General features: G+C 40.9%; 1 protein-coding gene across 3 annotated transcripts in view; it reads left to right on the plus strand.

Annotated features, from left to right (window-relative positions):
* LOC112234412 (tetraspanin-5) overlaps positions 1-16,694 on the plus strand; it is a 30,097-nt gene extending 13,403 nt beyond the window's left edge. For all 3 annotated transcript variants that reach the window (XM_024402513.2, XM_024402515.2, XM_024402512.2), the window contains 6 exons: positions 1,875-2,000; positions 2,877-2,924; positions 12,478-12,594; positions 15,202-15,263; positions 15,466-15,511; positions 15,802-16,694. In XM_024402513.2, the coding sequence (XP_024258281.1) occupies positions 1,875-2,000; positions 2,877-2,924; positions 12,478-12,594; positions 15,202-15,263; positions 15,466-15,478 (366 nt within the window). In that variant the 3' untranslated portion in view covers positions 15,479-15,511; positions 15,802-16,694. The remainder of the gene's footprint in view (positions 1-1,874; positions 2,001-2,876; positions 2,925-12,477; positions 12,595-15,201; positions 15,264-15,465; positions 15,512-15,801) is intronic.
* Positions 16,695-20,401: the final 3,707 nt, after the last annotated feature.

Genomic DNA, 20,401 nt, shown 5'->3' on the forward strand with positions numbered 1-20,401 from the left:
TTTAATACATTTGAAAACATTTCTAAAAACCTGTTTTTGCTTCATCATTATGGTTTATTGTGTGTAAATTGATGAGAAAGAAAATAGTTGTATGTGTAAACTTCTGACCCACTGGGAATGTGATGAAAGAAATAAAAGCTTAAATAAATAATTCTCTCTACTATTATTCTGACATTTCACATTCTTAAAATAAAGTGGTGACCCTAAATGACCTAAGACAGGGAATTTTTACTTGGATTAAATGTCGGGAATTGTGAAACTGAGTTTAAATGTATGTAAACTTCCGACTTCCAACTTTTTTTATCACCAGTTTTTTTGGGGTGCGGGGGATAATCAAAAGTGGGGCGCAGCCCTAATTCCCTAACGGGCAAGCTGCCACACACTGGGTCTATATTCAAATCAAATTGTATTTGTCACATGCATCGAATACAGGTGTACAGGTGTAGACCTTACCGTGAAAGGCTTACTTAACCAACAATGCAGTTCAAGAAATAAGAGTTAAGAAAATATTTACTAAATTAACTAAAGTAAAAAAATATAATAAAGTCAAAAAGTAACACAACAAAATTACATAACAATAGCGAGGCTATATACAGGGGGTACCGGTACCGAGTCAATGTGCGGGGGTACAGGTTAGTTGAGGTAATTTGTAAGGTGACTATGCATAGATAATAAACAGCGAGTAGCAACAGTGTAAAAACAAAGGGGAACTTGGCACTTTGGTACTGCTTGCCGTGTGGTAGCAGAGAGAACAGTCTATGACTTGGGTGACTAGAGTCTTTAAAAAAAAAAAAAAATTGGGGGGCCTTCCTCTGACACCTCTTCCTCTGGTATATGGGTCCTGGATGTCAGGAAGCTTGGCCCCAGTGATGTACTGGGCCATACGCACTACCCTCTGTAGCGCCTTATGGTCAGATGCTGAGCAGTTGCCATACCAGACGGTGATGCAACTGGTCTGAATGCTGTCGATGGTGCAGCTATAGAACCTTTTGAGGATCTGGGGACCCATGCCAAATCTTTTCAGTCTCTTGACCTCTACACAGCTGCCTTGGTGTGTTTGGGCCATGAAAGTTAGTTGGTGATGTGGACACCAAGGAACTTGAAACTCTCGACCCGCTCCACTACAGCCCCATCGATGTTAATGGGGGCCTGTTCGGCCCTCCTTTTCCTATAGTCCACCATCAGCTCCTAACATTGTTATAGGCCTCCAGTACAAAAACACCACTAGCCAAATGATCAGTTGCTCAGTGTTCAGTTGAATTAAAGGGCAACTGCACCCTCCAAAAAATAGGTTTTATAGATTTCACAAAATTTCACAGACATCCAAAAATGGTCTCCTGATATGGTTTAAGCATTGTTGTGGACTTAGAACATCCAATTTTTGTTATATAAAAAAAAAAAAAGGTGTGATTTTGAGAGTGAAAACCTAGAAAAAACTACAGTGCCTTTAAAAAGTATTCACACTCCTTGACCATTTACACATTTTTCTGTGTTACAGCTTGAATTTAAAATGGATTCAATTGAGATTTTGTTTCACAGGCCTACGCACAATACCCCATAATGTCAAAGTGAAATTATGTTTTTAGAAATTTGTACAAATGAATACAAAATTAAAAGCTGAAATACCTAAATAAGTTCAGGACAAAAATATTGCTGAACAAGTCACAAAATTATCTGTAAGGGGTCCCTCTGTCGAGCAGTGAATTTCAAACACAGATTCAACTGCAAAGACCAGGGAGGTTTTCCAATGCCTTGCAAAGAGATCACCCATCATGGTAGATGGGTAAAAATAAAATAAAAAGACACTGAATATCCCTTTGAAGAGGTTGGTGATGTCTGAACAGGATGTTGTTCTGTCTCTTTGGCCTTTCCAGTGGGAGTGTTGTGGAGCCTTTGGGGCAGATGACTGGAACTTGAACATCTACTTCAACTGCACAGATTCCAACCCAAGTCGCGAGAAGTGCGGAGTGCCCTTTTCATGCTGCACCAAAGACCCAGCAGTATGTGTTCTCTCACCACTCTCACTTCACTGAACTATACCCAGTATCCTCTGAAGTACAGACCGCTTTTATTGGAGTTGATCAGTCAGTACATCACTAGTGCAATTGCAAAAACTAATTTGGAGGAGTTATCAAAATGCTCCATTCTAATGTCCAGCCACCAGCGTATTGCATTAGTCCATACCAATACACTTGAAATAGTAAAGTGGCCTGCGAACACACTTAGCAGAGTCTGTAGCTTAAAGCTCAGTACCTTCCTAGTTGTTTCTCTGTGACTAGTCAGAAGCCATGTCGTAATCTCTCTCTGTCAAAAGCACTGGCTAGATGGCAGTGTTCCTATTTTAGCTCAAATCCCTTTTTTAAGGGGCTAACGTTTCACAGTTGCTAACTTCACATCACCATAAATCATACTCATACAACACACACAAGGAGGGACACAACTAGCCTGTGCCGCAGAGAATTCACTCATACTACAGCCAAACGGCATACAAATAGGCTACATAACCCTAGCTGAGCCTTATTTGAAGATGTTTATGATGAAATCTATTTTTTTTTAGCATGCAACAAGACCAAATGGCATGTAGCTTCAAATTACATTTCTTTGCCTACATGCACATACAAAATATAAGTCCTTGACATTGACATTATCCATGATATTTGAAAAATAACTAATGGTTTGGCTCACTATACATGTCAATATACATATGCCTATATCAAGCTCATTAATAACCCCAGTTTTAAACCATCGTCTCACTTAGCAGGCCCGACATCCATTTCTATCTACTGTTTGCAAACTTGTCGCAGGTTTGGTATTGAGTCAATTAGGCGAATGCTATGAATATACCGTTTATAAATATCCTCTCTTTCGTATTGTAGGAGGATGTCATTAACACCCAGTGTGGCTACGACATTCGAGCTAAAGCGGTGAGTTGAATCGTTCTTATTGCAGAAAATGTTATTTAAGATTCCTGGAAATATTGTGTACTTTGTCAAAGAGTCTGCACCAATATTCTAATTTGAAAGTTGCTGTTATTAGTGTTGAGCCAACACACTGAGGCCAGTGCAATGCCTTAGTATTAGAGGGGAAAACGTTCTTCAGAGACCTGCTGTCTTGACTCTTAGATCAAAAGGAATAATATTACATGTGTTCATTTCTAAATGAACTTATTTAAACTCACAGACAATTAGTAAACTGTTCCTTCTCTCTTATTGTGACCTGACCTCGTCACCCTTCCTCACTAATCCACAGCTATCCACCCTTATCAGTGCCTGCGAACATATGATCGTCTTCCCTGCACTCAGTACATTCCAAGCTTAATTGCCTCTACCGTATACATTCCTCCTACAGATAACCATTAACTTCTAGTGTAGACCCTCTAGACCATAGCACTCAATATTTCAATTGGATACCTGATAATTAACACGATTCCAGGTTTAGGAGTCAGAATCCATCACGTGGGAAGGGAGGACTTTATACTAGAATAGCACTCCTACTCTGAGACACTTGATACAAACAGACCCAGAATCCATCATTATGGCAGTCTGTTCACTTGGAAGCAAGCTTCCAGAGTTTTTTCCACAGCATGGGGATGGGTTGTTTCATTAAAAGGAAGTCCTCAAAATAAAACAGTGGAATTGTAGGAATCGTGGAAAATAGGAATTGTGGAAAACCTTTTCCCATTAGGGGAGGCAGTTAGCCTAATGGTTAGAGCGTTGGGCCAGTAATCAAAAGGTTGCTGGATCGATCCCCAGAGCTGACAAGGTACATATTTGTCGTTCTATCTCTGAACAAGGCAGTTAACCCACTGTTCCCTGGTAGGCTGTCATTGTAAATAAGAATTTGTTCTTAACTGACTTTCCTAGTTAAATGAAGGTTCAATTAAAAAAAAAAAAAATGCCATTGGCAGGTTGGTTGAGCTAGATGAGGTCATTCTTACTGCACCCCACCCATGTCTAAGTCACAACACTGGTCTCACAGTCCATCACCACTCTCCCAGCCCCCATTTGACAACAGCTGGTTCCCTCAGTACTATGGGTTGCCTGGAATTACTCATGATAGAGAAATGTGCTTTTGGCCAAGTGCCATGGGATAGGGTAATGTAAGGAAGGGGTGTATTTATTTTCCAAGCATTACCCTCAAACTGAGAAAAGCATAATGTAGAAGCTGTTTTGACAAGATTCAGTTCAGGGAAATTAGAGGTATTTCAACAAAAGGACACGGGGAACTACAGGATGTTAATGGAATGGCCATTTGGTGAGAGAGTGAGCTCCAAAAGTATTGGGACAGTGACAAATGTTTTGTTGTTTTGGCTCTCTACTCCAGCACTTTGGATTTGAAATGATACAAAGAAAAGTAGGTTAAAGTGCATACTGTCAGCTTTAATTTGAGGATATTTTCATTCATATCGGAGGAACTGTTGACAAATTACAGCATTGTTTTGTACATAGTCCACCCATTTTAGGGGGACCAAGAGTATTGTGACTAGGGCTGTAATTAGGCTTCTCCAAGCTCGGATGCTGTTGATGGTCATCAGTAGCCTACCAAACTTGCAAACTACCTGGTACTCAGCACTATATTGTCCCTCTAATCACTCTGACATCAATGCAAATATGAACGAAAATCTAATCAAATACTTCATGAGATCGCAACATTTCTATAGGTTATGCAATTAATTGCGTGAGAAAACAGAGTGATGGCCTCTTAAAAAGAGCAGGATCCCATCAGCTTTCTATAAGTTATGCCTACTATATTTATTTCTCAACTTTTCTAATATTAAGCACATTGCTTCTCTTTACAACTGTAATGGATTTCCTCCTCTTCGTCTGAGGAGGAGTAAGGATCGGACCAAACCGCAGCGTGGTAAGTGTCCATATTGATTTATTCAAAAACACAACTGAAAACTGGAACAAAATAATAAACGTGAATCAACGAAACCGAAACAGTTCTGTAAGGTGACAACACACACTAGACAGAAAATAAACACCCACAAAACCCAGGTGGAAAAAAAGGCTACCTAAGTATGATTCTCAATCAGAGACAACTAACGACACCTGCCTCTGATTGAGAACCATACTAGGACGAACACAAAAACCAACAAAAAAAAAAGAACGTGACAACAACAGGATGGCATGAAGATTAACCACAGGAATAGCGTCCTCCATTCGCTACAAATCAAATTTATATAGCCCTTCTTACATCAGCTGATATCTCAGTGCTGTACAGAAACCCAGCCTAAAACCCCAAACAGCAAGCAACGCAGGTGTAGATGCGCGGTGGCTAGGAAAAACTCCCTAGAAAGGCCAAAACCTAGGAAGGAACCTAGAGGAGCCAGGCTATGAGGGGTGGCCAATCCAGACAGGAAGACCATGTCAGTGACTCAACCCACTCAAGTGACGCAGCCCTCCTAGGGATGGCATGGAAGAGCACCAGTAGGCCAGTGACTCAGCCCCTGGGGGTTAGAGGCAGAGAATCCCAGTGGAGAGAGGGGAACCGGCCAGGCAGGGTGGTTCGTTGCTCCAGTGCCTTTCCGTTCACCTTCACACACCTGGGCCATACTACACTCAATCATAGGACCTACTGAAGAGATGAGTCTTCAATAAAGACTTAAAGGTTGAGACCGAGGCTGCATCTCTCACATGGGTAGGCAGACCATTCCATAAAAATGGAGCTCTTTTGGAGAAAGCCCTGCCTCCAGCTGTTTGCTTAGAAATTCTAAGGACAATTAGGAGGCCTGCGTCTTGTGACCGTAGCATACGTGTAGGTATGTACGGCAGGACCAAATCGGAAAGATAGGTAGGAGCAAGCCCATGTAATGCTTTGTAGGTTAGCAGTCAAACCTTGAAATCAGTCCTTGCCTTAACAGGAAGCCAGTGTAGGGAGGCTAGCACTGGAGTAATATGATCAAATTCTTTGGACGTATTTAGCACTAACTGAAGTTTATTTAGTGCTTTATCCAGATGGCCGGAAAGTAGAGCCATTGCAGTAGTCAAACCTAGAAATGACAAAAGCATGGATTAATTTTTCTGCATCATTTTTGGACAGAAAATGTCAGATTTTTGCAATGTTACGTAGATGGAAAAAAGCTGTCCTTGAAACAGTCTTGATATGTTCGTCAAAAGAGAGATCAGGCTCCAGAGTAACGCCGAGATCCTTCACAGTTTTATTTGAGACGACTGTACAACCATCGAGATTAATTGTCAGATTCAACAGAAGATCTCTTTGTTTCTTGGGACCTAGAACAAGCATCTCTGTTTTGTCCGAGCTTAAAAGTAGCAAGTTTGCAGCCATCCACTTCCTTATGTCTGAAACACAGGCTGTCAGTGAGGGCAATTTTGGGGCTTCACCATGTTTCATAGAAATGTACAGCTGTGTTATCCGCATAGCAGTGAAAGTTAACATGATGTTTCCAAATGATATCACCAAGAGGTAAAATATATAGTGAAAACAATAGTGGTCCTAAAACGGAACCTTGAGGAACACCGAAATTTACAGTTGATTTGTCAGAGGACAAACCATCCACAGAGACCAACTGATATCTTTCCGACAGATAAGATCCTGACAGGCCAGAACTTGTCCGTGTAGACCAATTTGGGTTTCCAATCTCTCCAAAAGAATGTGGTGATCGATGGTATCAAAAGCAGCACTAAGGTCTAGGAGCACGAGGACAGATGCAGAGCCTTGGTCTGACGCCATTAAAAGGTAATTTACCACCTTCACAAGTGCAGTCTCAGTGCTATGATGGGGTCTAAAACCAGACTGAAGCATTTTGTATACATTGTTTTTTATATTTTCTGGGTCAAGGTTTGGCTTTTTCAAGAGAGGCTTTATTACTGCCACTTTTAGTGAGTTTGGTACACAGCCGGTGGATAGAAAGCCCTTTATTATGTTCAACATAGGAGGGCCAAGCACAGGAAGCAGCTCTTTCAGTAGTTTAGTTGGAATAGGGTGCAGTAAGCAGCTTGAAGTTTTAGAGGCCATGATTATTTTCATCATTGTGTCACGAGATATAGTACTAAAACACTTGAGTGTCTCCCTTGATCCTCGGTCCTGGCAGAGTTGTGCAGACTCAGGACAACTGAGCTTTGGAGGAATACTCAGATTTAAAGAGGAGTCCGTAATTTGCTTTCTAATGATCGTGATCTTTTTCTCAAAGAAGTTCATGAATTTATTACTGCTGAAGTGAAAGCCATCCTCTCTTGGGGAATACTGCTTTTTAGTTAGCTTTGCAACAGTATCAAAAATACATTTTAGATTGATCTTATTTTCCTCAATTAAGTTGGAAAAATAAGATGATTGAGCAGCAGTGAGGGCTCTTCAATACTGCACGGTACTGTCTATTTAAGTGCATAGATTACATATATTTTTGCCCCTGCTTCGAGACATGATAATTGTCCATTCTAAATAAATAAAATTCACACATATACTAAGTAATATATGTAAAGACAGGATTAAAACAAGAATAGTCTGATGGTTGACCATATTAGCCTGTGAATTATATATTTGCTGCTGGAAAATTCGAGACATAATCAAGGGCTTGTCAAATTGTGAATGAGAGACTGATGAAGTGTGTACAGCCTGCACAAAGAAAACAGCAGAGCTCATGCCTTTCGTGCACCATAAAAATACACATTTATAATAAAAGCATTACATGCATAATCGCATTTGCAGTCACTTTTGATAATGGTGTTTTCCCGCTCATGGAACATTTGTGCTTATAGCCTACTGCATTGTGCACATTGCTGAGCTTTGAATGTGAAGAAATATTCTAATAGTTTATCAACATTTGAAGCTAAATGTTCTGATCTGTTGCTTCAGCATCATTACTTAAAAGTTTTTTTGATGCTAGTGGTTGTATTAATTTGGGATCTATCGCATCCTACAACCGTCCCAGACGATGTTTGGAATATTTATTTCTCGCACAGAATAGGTCAACTTTTGTTCTATGGGGGATAGTAGATTGACATAGGCTAGTGCTTTTGCTGTTCGTTCGGCCTACTTCTCTTGTTGACTGACAAAATGTAAATGTGGACAGTTCTTCCAGTATCTTCAATTTGCGCCTCGGAATCAGATAAGGACAGTTGCGTCCCCGACGTGTCTGTCTTCACTTGTAGCCATGTGAGTGAGCGGTGCTTCCTAAAGTTGATTCAGCTGCGGGATCGGGGCACTACCAGTACAGAGCTTGCTCAGGAATGGCAGCAGGCAGGTGTGAGTGCATCTGCACTCACAGTGAGGCGAAGACTTTTGGAGGATGGCCTGGTGTCAAGAAGAGCAGCAAAGAAGCCAATTCTCTCCAGGAAAAACATCAGGGACAGACTGATATTCTGCAAAAGGTACAGGGATTGGACTGCTGAGGACTGGGGTAAAGTCATTTTCTCTGATGAATCCCCTTTCCGATTGTTTGGGGCAAAATTGTTTCCGGAAAAAAGCTTGTCCAGAGAAGACAAGGTGAGCGCTACCATCAGTCCTGTGTAAATGCCAACAGTAAAGCATCCTGAGACCATTCATGTGTGGGGTTGTGTCACACTAATTTTCAATCCCAATGATAATAACTAAGAATCAATAGCTTTGACCAGTCCCTGAGGTTTGTAAGACCATGGGTTTAATAATAATTAGGCAAAGACTCAGCTTATGCAAAAGGTTAGTACAGTTTCACGAGAACGTTCTGAAGTCCATTATACAAAGACATCCATTTTTATACCTTGCTCCTTACTTACGCACATACTTTCACACAAACAGTAGATATCCTACGCACATACATACACACGAACAGTAGGTGAGTTGTGTCCTTCTCCAGAGTTCTCACCACTGTGTATCACTACCCAGCCAACAGTTCCATTCCTCCAAGATTAGAGGAACCTTGAGAAGGACTCCCTGTCCTATCATACATTTCTCAGAGTTCTAGCCAGGTCGGGTCAAACACAGTTGAATTGTTCTCGGTATTTTCTTAGGCACACACTGTCTTCTAAATGGTAAGTCTTAACGTGTCCTATGCACACACAATCATAACAATTCTAGTCTTATGATTCCATTACATTTCACTCCATTATACAGTGAGTGTAGAATACTTTGTCATTACCTTAACATTACCTTTAACATATAAATAATTGTCATTATCTTACCATTACCGTAAACATATAAATCATATGAATTTCTCTTATATCAGGTTGCTTCTTAGCCAAGGGAGTGGGCTCACTCACAATTTTCCTTAAGAACACAGCCATGAATAAAGAATGGAACCAACGCATCCTCCGAGAGCAACTTCTCCCAACCATCCAGGAACAGTTTGGTGATGAACAATGCCTTTTCCAGCATGATGGAGCACCTTGCCATAAGGCAAAAGTGGCTCGGGGAACAAAACATCAATATTTTGGGTCCATGGCCAGGAAACTCCCCAGACCTTAATCCCATTGAGAACTTGTGGTCAATCCTCAAGAGGCGGGTTGTCACGATCGTCGTAGTGAGGAGACCAAAGCGCAGCGTGGTGTGAATACATACTTTTAATGTTAGATGAATGAACACGAAGAACACTAAACAAACAAAATAATAATAATAATAATAATAATAATAATAAGATGACCGTGGCCGCTATCAATACTGTATGCAAACATGCAACATCACATAGACAATAACCCACCAACCACAATACAAAACAGGCTACCTAAATATGGTTCCCAATCAGAGACAACGACAAACACCTGCCACTGATTGAGAACCATATCAGGCCAAAACACATAGAAACAGACTAGCTAGACATGCAACATAGAATGCCCACTCATATCACACCCTGATCAAACAAAACAGAAACAATCAACGCAAATAATGGTCAGAGTGTGACACGGGTGGACAAACAAAAACCCACAAATTCTGACAAACTCCAAGCATTGATTATGCAAGAATGGGCTGCCATCAGTCAGGGTGTGGCCCAGAAGTTAATTGACAGCATGCCAGGGTGGATTGCAGAAGTCTTGAAAAAGATGGGTCAACACTGCAAATATTGACTCTTTGCATCATCTTCATGTAATTGTCAATAAATACCGTTGACACTTATGAAATGCTTGTAATTATACTTCAGTATTCCATAGTAACGTTTGACAAAAATATCTAAAGACACTGAAGCAGCAAACTTTGTGGAAATGAATATTTGTGTCATTCTCAAAACTTGGCCACGACTGTACAGCCTGTGCAAAAAACAAAGCAGAGCTCATGCCTTTCAAATCATCATTGGAGTCGCGTCATGCAGCCTTAGAATGCATTAAAAATCAAAACATATAGCTCAACGTTTGTATCACAACTAAAGTTACCTTAGTAACTCTAAATGAAGCATATATGAGTACCTGTTTCTTTGTTAACCTATCAACACAGAATAGCCACATGTGCTCACTCCCTCAAATCGTTTGGAGAAAATAACATTTCAATTTTATTCAATTGCATTCTTCATACTATACAACAATGCCATGGAATTCTAAGAAAATCATGTCTGCTAAATGAACTAGTGTAGCCCATAGCCAGATTAGTACCTAACATAAGGACAACTCAGAGTATGCTATTCAGTTCTTCTGGAACAGACTAGATTTTCTTCATATCATGTTTCTTTAGACCTGTCTAAAATAAATAATGGATTTATTGTGATGGTGTAGGCTATATTACATGGATTAATTAGACTTTTTTTTAAAGTGTAGATGTTCCTCTGGTCTGCATCAGTGGCTTGTTGTAGGCTATGTGTGGATGCCAGTAGATGCTTAATGTGTTCGTTAATTAACGGTCAATTACCGTGAGACAGACAGTTATTTGCTTGACAATCACCTGCAACCAAGCCGTAATTGTGACAAGTTTAAAGTAGTCAAAGTGTAATATTTGGTCCCCTATTCCTAACACGCAATGATTACATCAAGCTTGTGATCTAAAAACCTGTTGGATGTCTTTGCTGTTTGTTTTGGTTGTGTTTCAGATCATTTTGTGCCCTATAGAAATTAATGGTAAATAATGTATTTTGTCATTTTGGAGTCACTTTTATTGTAAATAGTCATGGAATATGTTTCTAAACTCTTCTATATTAATGTGGATGCCACCATGATTACAGATAATCCTGAATGAATCTTGAATAATGATGAGTGAGAAGGTTAGACACATTTTTCATCAAACTTTTTCACTCATCATTATTCATGATTCAGAACAACAAAAAATGTGTCACTGTCCTAATACCTTTGGAGCTCACTGTATATGGCATGCAGGTCAGGGTGAAGTTGCCGCTACACGCTGATCTTTGGTCTGTTTTGCGTTCAGGATTGGGGGAGGGGAAGCTGATCCTAGATCTATACCTAGGAGAAACTTCACCCCCTAGTGCCCCGCGAAAACACTTGAGGTGACTCATAAGGTGGCTAACAAAAGCTGACCTTTAACATCTAGGCTACTGAAGCGTGATTAACCTGATGTACAGTTCACATAATAATATAACAATACTAGAAAGTAGCTGTGCCATTTAGCAGACCCAGTTATCCAAAGCGACTTCTAGTATAGTAACTGTTTTTTATATATATGTAACCCCAGCAGGAATCTAACCCACGACCGTGGTGGTGGTAGCGCCATTCAATTCAATTCAATTCAAGGGGCTTTATTGGCATGGGAAACATGTGTTAACATTGCCAAAGCAAGTGAGGTAGATAATATATCAAGTGAATATATAAAGTGAAATAAACAATAAAAATTAACAGTAAACATTACACATACAGAAGTTTCAAAACAATAAAGACAATCCAAATGTCATTATATATATACAGTGTTTTAACAATGTACAAATGGTTAAAAGACACAAGATAAAATAAATAAGCATAAATATGGGTTGTATTTACAATGGTGTTTGTTCTTCACTGGTTGCCCTTTTCTCGTGGCAACAGGTCACAAATCTTGCTGCTGTGATGGCACACTGTGGAATTTCACCCAGTAGATATGGGAGTTTATCAAAATTGGATTTGTTTTCGAATTCTTTGTGGATCTGTGTAATCTGAGGGAAATATGTCTCTCTAATATGGTCATACATTGGGCAGGAGGTTAGGAAGTGCAGCTCAGTTTCCACCTCATTTTGTGGGCAGTGAGCACATAGCCTGTCTTCTCTTGAAAGCCATGTCTGCCTACTGCGGCCTTTCTCAATAGCAAGGCTATGCTCACTGAGTCTGTACATAGTCAGTGCTTTCCTTAATTTTGGGTCAGTCACAGTGGTCAGGTATTCTGCCAATGTGTACTCTCTGTTTAGGGCCAAATAGCATCCTAGTTTGCTCTGTTTTTTTGTTAATTCTTTCCAATGTGTCAAGTAATTGTCTTTTTGTTTTCTCATGATTTGGTTGGGTCTAATTGTGCTGCTGCCATTCTCTAACCAACTGAGCTACACTTGATGACAGTAAACACCAATTCAATTATAGACTGTAAGAGAAAAGTGTTAGCATTAAAGGTCATTGTTTTGTGTCGTATCTGCTGTGTTAGGTCTCGGAGCAGAGGACCTTTATCTACATCAAAGGCTGTGTGCCTCAGTTTGAGAAGTGGCTTCAAGACAACCTGACAGTGGTGGCGGGGATCTTCATAGGAATCGCTTTACTACAGGTTGGGAACACATGTCTGATGCATAAGTCCCAAATACTCCAGCGTATGAACCCTGGTTTTACCTGGGTCTCCTTTCATTGCATTTGGGTCTTAAAGCTACAGCCTGGGATTTGGGAAGCTGTTCAATGGTCATTTCAATTCTTGATATTTGACGCATTGATATAATTTAATGTGTAAATGCCTCATGAGTTTAGCACAACTGTCTGTCTTCGCCATAATCCAAAATATAAGGGACGGAATTCAATCCGAAACTGCGTTATGGGGCACGTGACATATTAAGATAATTTCCAATTGAGACGACATCTGCCATGTTTACTTTGAATGCGATCTCCATGTATGTGGTAACATTGGCTTTAAAAGGCACATTATCGACAGCGAAAAAGGGTTCTACATGGGATAAATCGACCACAAGGTTGAATCCCATCCAAGGTTTCATCATTCCATTGTTTACAAACAAGAATAATGTGAACAAACGACATAGAGTTGAAGTCGGAAGTTTACATACACCTTAGACAAATACATTTTAAGTCAGTTTTTCACAATTCCTGACATTTAATCCTTGTAGAAATTCCCTGTCTTAGGTCAGTTAGGATCACCACTTTATTTTAAGAATGTGAAATGTCCGAATAATAGTAGAGTGATTTAGTTCAGCTTTTATTTATTTCGTCACATTCCCAGTGGGTCAGAGGTTTACATACACTCAATTAGTATTTGGTAGCATTGCCTTTAAATTGTTTAACTTGGGTCAAACGTTTCAGGTAGCCTTCCACAAGCTTCCCACAATAATTTGTGTGAATTTTGGCCCATTCATCCTGACACAGCTGGTGTAACTGAGTCAGGTTTGTAGGCCTCCTTGCTCGCACACGCTTTTTCAGTTCTGCCCACCAATGTTCTATAGGATTGAGGTCAGGGCTTTGTGATGGCCACTCCAATACCTTGACTTTGTTGTCCTTAAGCCATTTTGCCTCAATTTTGGAAGTATGCTTGGGGTCGTTGTCCATTTGGAAAACCCATTTGCGACCAAGCTTTATCTTCCTGACTGATGTCTTAAAATGTTGCTTCAATATATCCACATAATTTTCCTTTCTCATGACGCCATCTATTTTGTGAAGTGCACCAGTCCCTCCTGCAGCAAAGCACCCCCACAACATGATACTGCCACCCCCGTGCTTCACAGTTGGGACGGTGTTCTTCGCCTTGCAAGCATCCCCCTTTTTCCTCCAAACATATCGATGGTCATTTTGGCCAAACAGTTCTATTTTTGTTTCATCAGACCAGAGGACATTTCTCCAAAAAGTATGATCTTTGTCTCCATGTGCAGTTGCAAACCGTAGTCTGGCTTTTTTTATGGCAGTTTTGGAGCAGTGGCTTCTTCCCTTCTGTGCGGCCTTTCAGTTTATGTCGATATAGGACTCGTTTTACTGTGGATATAGATACTTTTGTACCGGTTTCCTCCAGCATCTTCAAAAGGCTCTTTGCTGGTTGTTCTTGGATTGGTGAGAAAAGTGCAAATCAAAGTACGTTCATCTCTAGGAGACAGAACGCGTCTCCTTCCTGAGCGGTGTGGCGGCTGCGTTGTCCCATGGTGTTTATACTTGTGTTCTATTGTTTGTACAGATGAACGTGGTACCTTCAGATGTTTGGAAATTGCTACCAAGGATGAACCAGACTTGTGGAGTTCTACAATTTTTTTTCGGAGGTCTTGACTGATTTATTTAGATTTTTCCGATGATGTCATGCAAAGAGGCACTGAGTTTGAAGTTAGGCCTTGAAATACATCCACAGGTAAACCTCCAATTGACTCAAATGATGTCAATTAGCCTATTAGAAGCTTCTAAAGCCATTACATAATTTTTTGGAATTTTCCAAGCTGTTTAAAGGCACAGTCAACTTTGTGTATTTAAACTGGAATTGTGATATAGTGAAATAATCTGTCTGTAAACAATTGTTGGAAAAATGACTCGTGTCATGCACAAAGTAGATGTCCTAACCGACTTGACAAAACTATAGTTTGTTTACGAGAAATTTGTGGAGTGGTTGAAAAACGAGTTTTAATGACTCCAACATAAGTGTATGTAAACTTCCGACTTCAATTGTTTTTGGTTGAAACTATCATGTAGATGTATTCGACTGTCAAACCTTGCATTTAGAGTCCTGTCTATGAATTTGAGAGGGGTTATATTTCCCGAGCCCCATCCCTCAGATGTATAACCAAACAAATAGCGGGCACTCCCCTTTGTTGTTTTTTCCTAATCCCAGAATGTAGCTTTTCTTCTGACTTGTCGTCAGAATGGAATGTACTTGAAATAGCCAGGTTTTCTTTTTTATTTGAGAGTGGTGTCAATGCTCAATTTCTTAAGATGTCTTGAAACATTGTTTATCTGCTTTTTGTGTTCATAGCTGGCTATGCTGGTGAATGTGGTTGTGAACTGTACTTGCTACTAAATGATGACTTAGGTTATTGTCTGAGAATAGAATTTAGACATTAAACAAACTGTATTGCTGATCATAAAACTGACCATGAAACACTGAAATCAACTAGATCTATCACCACAGTAGCCGTTCAAAAGTAGAGATATCCCGCCTGATCTTTGTGCCCTTTTTCAGATTTTTGGGATCTGTTTAGCACAGAATCTAGTGAGCGACATTGAAGTAGTGAGAGAGAGCTGGTAAGAACCACAATTGATAACTTTATTTTTTAGTGTAATTATGTCACCTGGTGGTCATACCTGGTACTACAGGATGAACTACTGTTGATGTTTTGTTGACTCTGCGTAGAGATTATCTATTGAAAAAAACATTTAAAATATAAACCCAAGGTTTGGTGAGTGCTCTTTTAATTTATTTTCACTTTCCCCCGTCACACATCAGTTTGTTTACCTGAAACATCTCAAGCAAACTAAAGGTTGGAACGAAGGTAAGCCCCTTTATTCTTGTTCTACAATCGTTCTAGACTCCGGAATCTTTTTAATCTCATCTATTAAAGACAAATATGTCTGGGGAACCAATAAAACTATAGTTAATAAATAAAGGTGAAATAAGTCCTCCCTGCTACCGTTGTATTCTCTTGATTTGGGTCTTAGTTTAGTGTCCTTAAGACATTATATTTGATCATGCTCAGATTAACTACCATACTTTGACCCACATCTTTCATCCATATGTGACATTTCAATGAAATATTGATTTGATTTCGTATCTCTCATGCAGATCTCTTCAGTTTTGCCACCTTCTAAAGGGAGAAGATCAGGACACTTGGGAAATGTACAAAACGAAGAGTCTCGCTGCTTCCTTTATGCTCTGTGTATAATACTTTTGTAAGAGTTTATTTTTTATATACATATGGCTGTGTCAAACACTGCCTGGAAGGGTCGTGTACAAAGCCACATGTATGTATATAGGAGCCAAACATATGTGTCGATATGGCTCTGGTCATGTACAGTATAGAGCTGAGGTGGTTCTGGAAATGCACTGCATGCCTATTCATAGGGCATTGGTTCTCCTACCTGTATTCTTTAATGTTATGATGTCTGATGTATTGTACATTATATCTAGGTTACCAGTAAGGAGTGAATTGGCTGGGTAGCACTTCGTACACTGTTATAAAGCCTGCGGAGCTGTAGCAGTAACATGTATTGTAATGTCATGCCATACTGTGTGAAGTGTCAGTTTCTAAAGAGAATGTGTGTTGCTAATACCAGCCTATTGACTAGCAATAACCATGAACTAACTCTATTTCAGACAAGTGTTGCATTTCATTGTCATGTTCAATTTACCATTCCATATACTCCATTCCAGCCATTATTATGAGCTGTTCTCCCCTCAGCAGCCTCCACAATGCAGTCTAAGTAAATCTGTCCCTATTTGGGGTATAGAGTAATAATATCACATATTTTGCAAATGCTGACTGATTTTTTGGGGGACTGCATGTAGGTCTGTACTTTTCACTGCGCCATCTCACAACTCAAAAACAAACTTTTCCCCTGTGCCATAGGTGTGATCATGATGTTCTGTACTTTCATTTCATATGTGTTTGAAATTATGTAAATAACTGGATAGTAAGAAGTTTTAAATATGTCAAAATAAATGTATGCTGCTTTGTATTAGTGGGTCTGAGAGGTGATTCATTCATGTATTTGTGTAAAAGGTAACATGTTTGTTGACCATGAACCACTGCCCAATTCATCATTATTTTTCTTTTTTCTTCTTCTGGCAATGTAAGAAGGGCCTGGACGTCTGCCTATGAGACTGTCAAATGGCATGTTAGGCTAGTTTTAAGAGGCTAACAGATTGATTCAGCCTACTGTTGTGCTGCTTTGAAACTTTATTTGAACAAGATCTGTCAAACTGTGTCATCTCAGACATCATTAGCCTTTTCCTGCTAAATGTCTCCACCTGCAGGTGAATCAGTGACAGTACACAAACTACATTGGCGAAGTAACCATCCAGTGATAACTGACTCAGCCAAGGCCGGTTCCAGGCATAAGTGACATCGGCCGTAACTCAGTCGAGGGTCTCAACTTACTATTGAGAGTAAGAATAGTAGAATGCACCAGGTGCCATTTCGATATGTGGTTGTGCAGAAGCAGTTTTTCTCTTATCAGTCACTGGCAGTCACTCAATTAGCCATGTCAGCTAACACATTTTAGGTTGGTAGTTAGTCTAGCCAGCTACCTAAACTTGTAGTAATCGTGGCCGAACACCAACCGGGCATGCAGTGAACGTGCCCAGGGGCTCTGACATCCAGGGGTCCCCCATTGACTTTGTTAGTCATTCTCACTCAGATAATAATAACATGGCATAAGTCATTACAAAATGTGTAGAATGGCAGAAAATGTTTTAAAACTGCAAAAAGTTCTATCCACCCCATGGCAAAATGTGTAGAATTGCTGAAAATTTGTTTTAAAGGTCCAATGGGGCCAAAAAAAAAACATTGCAACATGGAGCCGCGCATTATCACGCTGAAACATGAGGTGATGGAGGCGGATGAATGGCATGAAAATGGGCCTCGGGATCTCGTCATGGTATCCCTGTGCATTCAAATTGCCATTGACAAAATGCAATTGTGTTCGTTGTCCGTTGCTTATGTCTGCCTATACCAGGGGTGGGCAACTCCAGCCCTCGGGGGCCTGATTGGGGTCACACTTTTTCTCTATCCCTAGCAAATAAGGCTGATTATCCAATTAAATACTAAACTGAAATTCATGATTAGGTGATTATTGGAGTCAGGTGTGTTAGCCGGGGCAAAACTGTAACACCAAGTAGGCCCTCGAGGACTGGAATTTCCCACCCCTGGCCTATACCATAACAACCCCACCACCACCACCACAGGGCACTCTGTTCACATCAGCAAACCTCTTGCCCACTCGACTACATACATGCTGCCTGCCATCTGCCATGTACAGTTGAAACTGGGAGTAATCTGTGAAAAACACACTTTCTCCAGCGTGCCACTAGCCATGGAAGGTGAGCATTTGTCCATTGCAGTCAGAATTCCAATTGCAAGCTCCCTCATCTTGTGACATCTGTGGCATTGTGTTGTTTGACTAAACTGAAAATTTTAGAGTGGTCTTTTATAGTCCCCAGCACCAGGTACACCTGTGTAATGGCAGCATTCGCTCAAAACTGAAAGTGCGAACCATCGTATTTAACCATGGCAAGGTGACTGGGAATATGGCCGAATACAAACTGTAGTTATGGAGGGAATAAGGCAATTAAACAGGCAAAACATCAGTATAGAGACGAAGTGGAATCGCAATTCAACGGCTTAGACACGAGACGTATGTGAAAGGGTCTACAGACAATCACAGATTACAAAGGGAAAACCAGCCACGTCGCTGACGTCTTGCTTCCGAACAAGCTAAACACCTTCATCCGCTTTGAGGATAACACAGGGCCCAGACGGCATCCCTAGCCGTGTCCTCAGAGCATGCGCAGACCAGCTGGCTGGAGGGTTTACGGACCTATTCAATCTCTCCATATCCCAGTCTACTGTCCCCACATGCTTCAAGATGTCCACCATTGTTCCTGTACCCAAGAAAGCAAAGGTAACTGAACTAAATGACAATTGACTCAATTCTGTCATAATGAAGTGCTTTGAGAGACTAGTCAAGGATCTGCACAATGCCCTATCTCATCTGGACAAGAGGAAAATGTAAGAATGCTGTTCATGGAGTATAGCTCAGCATTTTTTTACCTTTACTAGACAAGTCAGTTAAGAACAAATTCTTATTTTCAATGACAGCCTAGGAACAGTGGGTTAACTGCCTGTTCAGGGGCAGAATGACAGATCTGTACCTTGTCAGCTCAGGGGTTTGAACTCGCAACCTTCCGGTTACTAGTCCAATGCTCTAACCACTAGGCTACCCTGCCACCGCAAGCATTCAGCACCAGGGTACCTCCAAGCTCATCATTAAGCTTGAGGCTCTGGGTCTGAACCCTGCCCTGTGCAACTGGGTCCTGGATTTTCTGACGGGCCGACCCCAGGTGGTAAAGGTAGGAAAAAACACTCAACACTGGGGCCCCACAAGGATGCATGCTCAGCCCCCTCCCATAGTCCCTGTTCACCCATGACTGCGTGGCCATGCATGCCTCTAACTCAATCATCAAGTTTGCAGATGACACAACCGTATTAGGCCTTATTACTAACAATGATGAGACAGCCTACAGGGAGGAGGTGAGGGCCCTCAGACTGTGGTGCCAGGAAAATAATCTCTCATCCAACATCAACGGGACAAAGGAGCTGATCGTTGACTTCAGGAAACACCACCTATTCACATTGACGGGACCACAGTGGAGAAGGTGGAAAGCTTCAAGTTCCTCGTTGTACCCTTCGGTGACAAACTGAAATGGTCCAACCACACAGACAGTGTAGTGAAGAAGGCAGCACAGAGCCTCTTCAACCTCAGGAGGCAGAATAAATTTGGCGTGGCACCTAACACCCTCACAAACTTTTACAGATGCACAATTGAGAGCATCCTGTTGAGCTGTATCACCGTCTGGTACGGCAACTGCACCGCCCGCAACCGCAGGGATCTCCAGAGGGTGGTGCGGTCTTCCCAACGCAAAACTGGTGGCAAACTACCTGCCCTCCAGGACACCTACAGCACCCGATGTCACAGGAAGTCCAAAAAGATCATCAAAGACAACAACCACCCGAGCCACTGCCTGTTCACCCCGTTATCATCCAAAAGGCGAGGTCAGTTCAGGTGCATCAAATCTGGGACTGAGAGACTTAAAAACAGTTTCTATCTCAAGGACTGTTCAGACTGTTAAATAGTCAGACTGTTAAATAGTCATCAATAGGGCTACTGCCCTATATACATATACTTGGAATCACTGGCCACTTTAATAATGGAACACTAGTTACTTAAATAATGTAACTAAAGTTAACTAAAGTAACTAAAGTTTTGTTACTAAGGATTCCACAACGCGGTTAGCCTTTACAGCTGGGACTGCAAGTTTGTGTTCCTTTTTTGTGCGTGGAAAGTGCTAACTGGCTGTACTACAGACACCTGTCGTCGTCGTGGGAAAGACTCATTGTTATCTTTTCGTAAAACAACTAGTTGCAGTATAGAGCCAATCAGGATACCAAGGAGATCCTGAGGGAAATCGACGAGTACCAACAGCTTTACGCTATGGAGGAACAACATACTCCTTCGTGGAAAGATCCGACCACCTTTACAAAATAAAGAAAAACAGATTAATCTATAGACACGGACAATTTACTTACCATTGAGGTAGAGGCTAGGGCTCTGGCTGGAATCCAAGCAACAATGGAAAAGTTGTGTGAGGAGGTAGCAGGGCTGAG

The sequence above is a fragment of the Oncorhynchus tshawytscha genome, linkage group LG11, assembly GCF_018296145.1.
Source record: "Oncorhynchus tshawytscha isolate Ot180627B linkage group LG11, Otsh_v2.0, whole genome shotgun sequence".
Classification (NCBI taxonomy): Eukaryota; Metazoa; Chordata; class Actinopteri; order Salmoniformes; family Salmonidae; genus Oncorhynchus; species Oncorhynchus tshawytscha.